General features: G+C 56.4%; 1 protein-coding gene across 5 annotated transcripts; it reads right to left on the reverse strand.

The window, feature by feature from the left end:
* Window positions 1–1,652: 1,652 nt before the first annotated feature.
* Window positions 1,653–10,402, reverse strand: CA2H3orf18 (chromosome A2 C3orf18 homolog). 5 transcript variants are annotated; one of them, XR_009609672.2, is made up of 7 exons: window positions 9,849–10,402; window positions 8,628–8,744; window positions 7,884–8,272; window positions 5,190–5,215; window positions 4,513–4,660; window positions 2,285–3,263; window positions 1,653–2,060 (listed from the first exon to the last, which is right to left on the reverse strand). XR_009609672.2 is itself a non-coding variant. In XM_060631125.2 (6 exons), exons 3-6 carry the CDS (start codon window positions 8,115–8,117, stop codon window positions 3,183–3,185), a joined length of 489 nt encoding a protein of 162 aa, XP_060487108.1. In that variant the 5' UTR covers window positions 8,118–8,272; window positions 8,628–8,744; window positions 9,849–10,402; the 3' UTR covers window positions 1,653–3,182. The 5 variants fall into 5 exon arrangements, 4 of the variants coding, with proteins under 4 accessions (XP_060487108.1, XP_060487110.1, XP_060487109.1 ...); XM_060631125.2 differs by having other exon boundaries at window positions 1,653–3,263; XM_060631127.2 differs by having other exon boundaries at window positions 1,653–3,263; window positions 9,743–10,402.

Genomic DNA, 10,402 nt, shown 5'->3' on the forward strand with positions numbered 1-10,402 from the left:
TCTGGAAGGAATCAATAGCAAGGTTAAACTGCTACTGGTTTCTGAGCTCACCTCCACAAGAACGACCTTTACATTCTGAAGGTGTCCCTGATGTCTGCCTGCAGCCAGGCAGTGGGGTTACTGTATACACTTTGGCTGGAAGTTGACACTTCACTTCACTAAACAAGGTGGCTTCCGCTGAAGGTGCCCATCCACGTCCACGCTGATAGCACCCACTGCAAAGTGCTGCAGCTTTTACCCTGAAGCCCTGGTTGCTATTCATTTATAGAGGATTCGCTTAGCGATGTATGTGTGTGTGTGGCAGGGGCATTTCACAAGGGCCTCCTTTAACAGACAAGTTCAGGAGCGACAGGGCAGGCAGGTGACTTTCTCCCCCCATTGGTCTCCTTCTCTGGTGAAGAGAGTTCTGGTCAGCCCGCCAGGCCCATGGTCACAAGGACACATCAACTGAATCCTTCCACCATGATATTTATTGATCCCATGCTCTGTGGAAGACCTAGGAATGTGCAGGGAGTTTGGGTCTCCTCCACGATTGGGAGAGAGAGCTAGCAAATAGAAGGTGGGTAGGAGGTATCTCAAAGGGATAGGGATGAGGCAGTGGCCCTGTCACTCACAAAAAGTTGTACTGTCCACCTACCTGGGCCCACCCTTCGGAAAGGGCATGGAGCAGGCAGCAGGAGAGAATGGCGACAGGGTCCTCCTGGAGCCTCCATCCTGGCCCTAGTCCCTAGGTGCTAGCCTTACTCCATAGGCCTCACTCTTTTAGGGTCCCTTAGACACTGAGTCTTCTGTAGCTCCCACATTTTTGGATTGAGGGGTTATCCAGCAGGATGGGGGGCACACAGCCCATCCATCCCTCTCCTCTCACCCCATGACCCTTAAGAATCCTTCTGCTAGTCTGCGAGACCAGGGTCATCACTGACAGGCCCATCTGTGTGACCCCAATGAGGGTGGCCTATGGAATTCTTGGGGAATCACCTTTACCCAGGGCCCTGGCCTGCAACCCCGGCTCCCAGCCTAGCCCTCCGCCATGGAACTGCTGCTCACCCTGTCCTTGTTTCCTATGCTGGCCTGAAGGCTCAGGTCTTTAGGGGAGGATCTGAATATCACTTAGAGTCCTGGTTTGTGGGATTTTCAATGCTAAAATTGGGCAGTCCTGAGAAAACCAGGAGAGTTGGTCACCCTGGTGTCATTCTCCCCAAACCCTTCTGAACCCTGTAGGTGGTTTCCACACAGATGACCTCAAGGCTTCCCAACTCTACCCACTCCCTGCACCCTGTGATCTGGGAAAGACCACATTATTGTGTTCCCTTTTGTGTTTCAGACCCAGTTCCTATGGATCCTCAGGCACCACACCTCCCCCTAGTCCTTGGGGCTCAAGCCCTCTCCTTCCTCAGGTCCCACAAGGTGCACTTTGCCTCTCCACCCAAGGGGATGGTAGGCATTGTGACTCCATCCCACAGTTGAGACACGAGGCCCCACAGCAGCCTGAACTCAGGGCCAGAGGCATTTCATCAGATAGTTCAAGGAAAGCCAATGGAGCTGCCAGCTCATAGCTGGGCTCCAAGTGACTATGCCAGGCCCCCACACAGCCCTTCACCCATCTTGTCCCTCCTGGTGTTTCACACCCCAAGTGTCACAGACTCACACTCTTTTTGTGTAAACATCTTAATTACATCTTTAATGCTCTCACATGGAGATGCTGTGAGTTAAATTACAGCGTCTGTGCATCCTAAATTACCCACAGCCCTCCAGTTGGTTCAAGTGCTAATGTATTTATAGCATCTAGAGGAGGGAATACATCCCAAATCTTCCCTACACGGGCCTCCTTGGCCCTCACATCCTGACACGTGGTATTTGCCCAACAGAAGGTCTCTGCTGCTGCCCCCGCATCCCCTCCAGAAAGCGGAGGACAGCAATGGTGGCGAGGCTGGGCATGGGGGCATGCTTCTGTGCATGCTCACGTGCGCATGCATGCTCAGAGTAGAAAATTGCTCAGCTCCTGGGGTCTGGCTTAGCCCCATGCCTTGCTCACATGCCCCAGACTGGTAGAAGAATTCCTGAGGGATGTGGGGTGGGTAGACAATGGGTGGGTGGGCTATGCTATCAAATGCTATCAAATAGGTCTGCTTCCCATGGGGCTACCCCCGCCCCGTTTCAGGCAGTCAGAAGTCCCCAGATAGCCCACAGCCTGTGACCACTGCCCTCAGACCAGTAGCCTCTCCCACAACCCTAGATCCCCAATATACACCGGGACAGGGAACCATTTTCAGAAGCAGATTACCTGGCTTGTAGAGCCCAGTGAAGAGATGAGATGGGCAGCAGGACCTTCACCTTGGCTTTCCTTTCCCTTCAGTCCCAAACACTGAAGGCAGAGAAGGTGGCCTATCCTGGTGCTCCCACACACATCAAGGGGTGGGGTGGACTTGGAGGCTGGGGCCCATGCAGAAGGTCTTCATCCTACCCTGTGCTGGGATACGCACATCCTACCCTGCACATGGGCACATTCACACACATGTCTGAGGCCTTTCAGCAGGTCCAGGCATTGTGTCCCTCTACACCCGGTCCCCTACTTCCTTTGCTCTTTCCCAGCCAACAGCTGGCTGCCAGGGAGGGTGGCTGGGAGGCCTCGTGGACCCTCCAAAATACAGATGGGCCTTGGGTAGGAGCAGCCCTCTTCCTGGCATCCTTGCCCACTTGGCAGTTCTTGCTTCATCCCTGGGCTTCTCCTGGGGCGACCCGGTTGGTTGCCTCTCCACACTGTAGAGGAGGCTCCAGATTCTGAAGACAGGTCTCTCCCTGACAAAGGGGAAACCCTCCCTACTCCTCTCTCCTTTCCCCTCCCATCCCATGTCTCCCCACCATTTCCTCCACATTAGAGGAGCAGACCATGATGTAAGGAGTCTGGGGAGGACACAAGGAAGCTAGCATAGCTCTCAACTTCCTGACGTGAGGGATGCCCTCCATGCCAGGGCCCTCAGATCAGGGGACATCAGCAGCCAGATGTCCAGCCTGGCCAGGGCCTCTCTTAGAGCCTGGAGAGTCAGCAGGTGGGTCCTGGGAATAGCTGGGCCTTGGCAGGGCAGGTCCTGAGAGTAGGTCTTAACAATCACGGAGTGAGCAGCTCAATGGGCACTCTGGCAGGTGTCTTCATCAGAAGTCCAGGCCTGTCCCCGGGGCACTCATGCATGGATGGCATTGGCTACGTCGGTGAACACCAGCCGGCTGGGCCTCTGCAGTGGGCCCTGAGAGGGGAGAGTGGTCTGCAGAGAGACAGGGGCATCAGGGACCTTGACCAAGGCCATTCACCTCCACCCTTGCTTCCGGGTTTGTCTGTTTTCACTTGGCACCAGCTATGCCTTCCATTTGGAATACTCTCCTTGCAAGTTCAGCCTGGATATACCAACTGGCTCTGATGACACCCCCCCCCCCCCCCCCCCCCCAGCCACCACCAGTTTGCCAGCATGCACTTGCCCTGCGGGCCTAGAGGCTGGATTAATTACGCATGCACCACTCTCTCCCAGCAGAAGGGGGCTCACCTCTGTATCCCCTAGCTCTAGCACAGGGGCTGGACCAGAGGAGGCAGGGAGGCACACAGGAAACAACTGTCAAATTGTCAGTAGTCCCATGGGCTGGGTGGACCAAGGTTCTCAGCCTGATTTCCCAAATATCACAAGTGGGGAATGTGTCCTGATCAGTTGCCACAGAACTGGTGGCAAAATCAGGAGGTCTCTGGACTCCCAGTCTGGACTCTTCCTGAATCCAGTCTCCTAATTCTGCCCTGGCAGGGCCAGCGCCTCCCCCCCCCCCCCCCCACAACCTGTGGGGTCAAGGCAAGGAGAAATGCAAAGGGGTTTCATGGGTCAGGGGGAGACCAGGCCTCCTCATGTTGCTCTGGCCCTTGGGAATTTTAGGGACTGGTGGCAAATGGCCATGCAGCCCAGTGGCTCTGACAGGGTGACCACACAGGTACCTAACCCTTTGGATGTAGGAGGTGAATTTGGCTGGGGTATCCACACACCCAGGGTTTGTCAGTTGCTAGGAACCCCCTAGTGTAGTCAGGGGTGCTCCTGTTCCAGAATCTGACCCCAATCATGATGTGCTCAGGACCAGAGCCCTCAGGGGGCAGAGGCACCAGCCTCCCAGTTCCAACAATCTCTCCCATCAGTCCTCTCCTGCTTTCCTAGCCAAGGCGTGGGGGCACAGAGGGCAAGAATTAGGACTTTCATTTGCAGACAAGCAGAGGCTCAGAGAGGCCAAGGGGCTGCCAAGATCACTACGTTAGCAGGGGTAGAGCTGGGCTGGATTCCAGGGCTGCCCTGGCCTCATGTAGTCAGTTTATAGGTGGCCACAGGGAAACTCTACCTGTTTCTAAACAAACCTGACAAAACCCATATACCCACTTGACCGTATGGCAGGTGCTGGAAAGCTGCATGAGAAAGGAGGGAGGGGTGGGGGCAGAGGACTCATGAGCAGCCTGCAGCCTGGGTGGGGAGCCTGGTTAGTGCCCACCTTGCCCTGCATGGCCTGCATAGAGGCAGCAGCCTGCATGGAGGCAGCATCCCGCCCGTGCTCCAGCAGCTCCTGCTCCAGTTCATCTTGTTCCTCCGTAGGGTCGAAGTTGTACATGGGCATGAGCTGGTGGCGGAGCTTCTCCAGCCTGGGGGTGGGGGGAGGCTGCTGGGGGCATGGCAGGTCCTTGCCCTCCCTCCAGCCTTCCGGGCCCTGCCTGATGCCCAGCTGAGCCATAGCACACAGCTATGCTTAGGGGGCCTGAGGTTTCCTCTGGGATTAAATGAAAGCTATTTTTGTACCTGCAGTACCACCTCCACCCCTCTGTTAGTTACCCACTGCTGGGACCAGATGGGGCCATGGCCCATGGAGGCATCATCTGTGGGGTCCATGAAGACTGCATAGGCCAGGGCCGTGTGTGATCCACAGCCTCTGCGGGCCAGGCAGTGTAGGGGAGTCAGTAACCTGGAACTCAGGGTATTGGGGTAAGGGTGGCTCAGCACTCCTGGAGGGAAAGTATTCATCCCCAGCCATGAGTGGGCAGAAGAGGACCTGACTCCCTGACCAGGGAGAGGGGCCCCAATGTTGGTGGGACTCTCTTTTCCCACCCATGTCTCCTGGAGTCCAGCCCAACACTGCCAACAGGCTGGAGTTTTGGGTGGCAACTGGGGAGTTACCTCTTCTTCTTCCTGATGTATAAAACCTGCAAGAGAAGGAGCAGTGTCAAATGGCTGGGAATGAAGTCCCTGACTAGTCAGCAGTCCCTTGGGACAGGGGACATCCTGAAGCTGACGATGGGGAGAAGTGTGGGTCCCCATGTCCTCAGGGGATTCCCTCCCAGGGACACACACATCTGCATTTGTGCCTCCTTTTGACATTTATCAGCTGCTGACAGTGCCTGGGCTTCGAGGTGGGGAGCAGGCCCGTGCTTGAGGAGCCCAGCCTGGGAAGACCACGCAGTCAGGCCTGGCCTGCAGACAGGAGGACCCTATCTCTGCCAATATAGACTGTGGTTTCAGCCACTCAGCACCTGCCTCAGACTCCTTAGGGCTGAGGCGGGAGGGAAGATTTCAGCACGCCCTCTCCTCTCAACTCTCCCCAGGGAGTACATGGCTTCCCCAGAGCCATGGATGGGCAAAAAGAACAGGGGAGAGGTAGTGGCCAAACTCTGCAGGGCAGTGGCTCTAGGCAAGGCTCTGGGCTGGGCTTCTGAGGTTTCCATGGGAGGCTGATGGGCTTCAGTGGACGGGGCCTGGGAAGGAGAGCATGAGCCCCTGAATAGCAGCCCAGACTGAACACCGGAGCTCGGATGCTGGAGGAACGTAGAAAGGCCTTGGGTCCTAATCCCCATGGTACAGACTGGAAGATAAAGGCCTAGGCAGCTTGAGGAAACGTGCAAGACCTAAGAGCTCCAGGTGGGAGCAGAACATCCTGATACAAAGCACTGAGAAGGGAAGAAGGGCTGGCCACCAGGGCAGGGACTCCAGGGACCTCTGCCACCACCTGGCTGTTCCCTAAACTGGTGGTTTCTGGCTGCCAGGAGAATGACCACTTCTGCCTGGGGAAAAGCCATGTCCCTAGAGTCTGTCCTCTGTGGCTCTCATATCCTTTGTGCCTCATTCACAGCTTGAATCTGGTTTGGTTTCCAGCCTGGCCCAGAGTTCCTCTTGCTGCTTGCTTCCTCGGAAACCCCAAAGGCCTGAAAAGAAACTGACTTGCCCCTTGCTTTCCATCCCCTCCAGGGGTCACATATGGATGATACCCTTGCTGTCCTGTGGAAAGGATGCTGGGGGAGCTCCAGGTCTCAGACCCAGCCCCCTATCTGCCCTGAACCAGCAGCTTCAGCCCAAGCACCTGGACTCCCTCTACTCCCTCTACTCTGGCCCTTCTCCAAACCCTCCTTACTGCCCTGTGGTCCTGTCCTACAGACGGGTCTTCACGAGAGTCCAAAACCTTTAACCAATCTCCATGCCATGGTCCTGCTGTTCCCTCTGCGCCACCTACTGACACCACCCTCCCACATACCTTCCTTCCAAATCTTCCCACCCCTCACCATCCAGCTGCAGTGCTGCCTTCTCCAGGAAGCCCTCCCATATGACTCCATCTGTGTGAGGCACACAACCTGGCACTGATTTGCCTCTCCTCATACCCAACATGGCCCTGCTGGGGGCTGGCATGAGAGGAGAGGAAGCAGCATTCAGGGAGCATCTCTGAACCTGTTCCCTAGTGCCCAAGAGCTATTTTCTGCCCTCCATTGCCTTTGTCCCACAATCTTCCTACCTCTCTGGTTTGGGCAAGAAGTTCCTCTATCCTGGCCCTCTGAATGTTCCTCCAGAATGAAACGTAAGGGAGTGCTCCCAAATTCCTGGGACAAAATCTTTTGCCTAGAGTCATAAGGGCAGATTCCAGACCCCACATTTTCCCTGAGGTAAGATTGTTTCAGTTTACTTAACTGCCACATTGGTGCCATGGGGAAACATTGGCGCTCTGCCTTGCTCCTGCCCAGGGAGCCCGCTCACTCTGTGTGTTGCATCCTGGCCCTGCTTGCTGGCCAGGAGTTGTTCCCTGGCAGTGATCCGGAGCCTACAGGGCCCATATGGCAACCTTGGTTTAACAGTAGCTCCAGCCAGGTCATGGATGGACCATCCACAGCCTTATTTGCCAGAGCAACCTGGTCCTGAGCCTAGGGCTAGCCATCAGAGTCTGCGAGGGGCAGTGGCCAGGATGCCACCATTGTCAGCCCACCCAGGGGACCACAGGTGCACCCCAACTCAGTCCCTCTAGGCTGCCCTTGGCATCCTTGGTTTATCTGTCTCCTATTTCCCCAAAGAAACACAGGGCAGGACCTTGTCTCCCTAGTCCCTGGGGACCTGAAGGCTTGGTCCAGGGCAGATGCCCAGTAAATAACTGCCAAGTGAATGAACATTGCCAGCAGGCTGCCATGCCCAGAGCATCCCAACCCTACTCTGCAGCCCAGGTTCTATTCCCATCGCCTTCTGGCCTCTACTCCTATGGCACCCCTCCCCCCACTTGCCTCACTGTCTTGCTTGCTGCTCACAGAAACCCCTGCCTGCCTCCCAACTTTTGCCCATCAGGACCCTCCACCTGGAACAACCCCCTCTCCAACTCCTACATGGCCCCCATGGCCCAGCTCAAGACACCATGTATCCTGAGAACCTTCTCTGGTTCTTCCAGTTGGAGGTAGCCTCTCTGGTCTCTGGGTCCCTAGTGGAAAAATACCTGGAGAAGGGGAAGATCGTGCTATCATTAACAGACAATTATCTTCTGATTAGAGTTTCTAAGATCTAAACACTGACCACCCTCCTCCAACTGATGGCCATCTGGGTCAGCCCCAGCCTGCCAGCTCTTACCATGGCCACAGCCAGGCCAATCACTGTGATGATCCCAAAGGACAGAAGCATTGTGCCCACACCAGCTGTGCCACCAGCCACGTCAGGGATTCTGGTGTCATTAAAGCTGGTAGCTTCTGTGCTGAGGGTAGTGGTCTCGGAAGCTGGCCCATCTGTGGCAGGCTCCAGGTCAGGCTCAGAGGTGGGTGGGCGGCTGCTGAACCAGCCCCTGGCAGATGGGATCCTGGAGTTCATGCTGATGCTGGGAGGGCCCTGGCTGAGAGACTGCCTGTGGTCAGCCAACCTGCCAACTTGATTCTGACATCAGTAGTGTCCCAGACTGTGGCCCCCCACTATACTTGCAGGTTGCCAACTCCTTGGATAAAGGGAGCTCCCTGGCTCCTTGGGTGCTGGAAAAGAAAGAATAAAAAACCATGAGGCTTAGAACAGGACTCAGTGGTAACATCAAGTACCCCTAAGTTCTGAAGGCACTGGGGAAATAAAAGTTTGAGGGCAAAGGCAAGTTCAAGGGACATCAGGACATGTGCTTTACTTATGTACAGTTCCCATGTGGATTTAGGAAGGTGAAAATGAAGCCCTTCCCCTTCTCTGAGGGTATGATAACCATAGTGATTATACTTGGAAGATGTGAAAGGTGGCGGGGAGGTTTGAAAGAAAAAGTCTCTCCCCTGTGTAATAGCCACCTTCCCACCCCTACTCCCTGCATTTCCCATCTCCTCACTCCCTGCCCCCCATATGCCTCACCTCCTGCTTGGAGAAAAAAATACTGCAGCTTTTTCCTTTCCTGGAGGGAAACACTTGCCCAAGAGTCAGATGACCTTAGGCATGTCACTCCACTTCTGTGTCTCAGTTCTCCTGAGTCTGAGATAAAACAAAAACAAAAACAAAAACAAAACCCCACCTCCCTCACAGGATCGTTAAAATGGCAGAATGAACTGGTTCCTAGAAAAGACTTAGCTCAGCGCAACCCTTGCCCACAGTAAGCACCCAATGTATAGACCTTCCCCACTGGGCAGCCCACTTGGGAAAGGGGAGCCACAGAAGCCCCTGGACCCAGCCAATTTTGTGATCCAGGCTGTGTTTGCAGTGGGGCAGGGCAGGTGTGGAGAGCCCAGGAGGCAGGAAGGGGAGAGAGGCTAAGGTCAGCTCCTCTGGCACGACTTCTCTGCAGGCTCTTAGGGTCACTGGACCTCCATAGGGGAGCTAGGGGCTGCCAGAGACAAGGAAAAACCAGGTGAGCAGGGAGTGTGTCTTCATATGCAGGGATGGAGCACCCACTCTGAGATGATTCTTCTCCCCTCCCTCCTCCCTTGGGATGAGAGGGTGGGAGATGTGGCAAGAGGGTGTGGCTTAGGTCTTCCCAGGCCAGAGGGCGCAGGGTAAGGCAAGGTGGGAAGGGGGCCCATTCAAGCTGCCTAAGGGCAGGTCTAGGGAGAAGGGGGAGATACACAGCTCATGGCTGCACACATACCTCCCTGTCCTAGCTCATGGGTGTATGTGGGGTGCCTCCCTGTGCAGGTGCATGGGTGTGTGTGTGTGAGGAGTGTACACACCAATGATGGCTCCTTAGGAAGGGGTAAGGTTGGCAGAGGGATATGGGGGCTCATCCCTCTCTGCCCTCTCCCTCCAGCTAGGCTGAACGCGTCAGCAGCCCCAGGTTCTTTCTTGGCTCTGCCTCTGACCCCAGACATGACCTTGGGCCAGACCCTTAACTCTTGCTCTGGGCTCTCTTTATTCCTCGGTCCAAAGCAGAGAAAAGGCCCTGCCCATCACTGTCTGGGACTGCCTGAGGGTCCAAAGGGCAAGAGAATGAAACGGGTGAAATGGGTTGGCACCGCGACCTCCGAGAACCCGCATACCGTTCTCTACCAGGTTCCTCAGTCCTCCCTGCTCCAATCCCCATCCCCGCTCTGCGACTCTGTGATTCCTCCATTCTTGCACAGAAGCTGCGACCTCAGCACTTACTTAATCCTCTCTGGGACGCCGAGCTCAGCCGGAGAGGCTAGGGGTGGTGGTGATCAGCAGGAGGCCAGAGCCGGGGACTGCGGGTCCGACCCCAGGTCCGCCCTCCCAGTGCGCTCCGAGCCGGGGCGGGGCCAGCTACAGCGCACCGCCGGCAGCCGTGAGTGCCGGCTCAGTCGGCTTGGGCCGGGACAAGCGGGGCCTGGACCCACCGCGGGGGTGGGGCCGAGGCGAGTAGCCCCAAGGGTCCCCCATGCTCCAGTGCCTAGCCTCTCTGCCCGCTCCGCGCTCTTGGCTCCCGATTGGCTGTCAGGCCCAGAGCCTGCCCGGCACTGGCCCGATTGCCTGTCGCTCTGATCTGGCTCCGCCCCCAGCAGGAGCCGGACACTGGGTGTCGGTTCTTGCAGATCACCCCTCGCTCCCCGTGGCCTTTGCTGAAGTAGGGTAGAGGACCTTGGATGGCTAAGCCCTTCTTGCACTAGAACTCGGGCGGAGCTCTACCTCCGCCGAGATAGACGCGTGCGTCCGAAACGCAGGCGGACGCCGAAGGCTCGGGG

Source organism: Panthera onca, chromosome A2 (assembly GCF_046562875.1).
Source record: "Panthera onca isolate mPanOnc1 chromosome A2, mPanOnc1 haplotype 2, whole genome shotgun sequence".
Lineage (NCBI taxonomy): Eukaryota > Metazoa > Chordata > Mammalia > Carnivora > Felidae > Panthera > Panthera onca.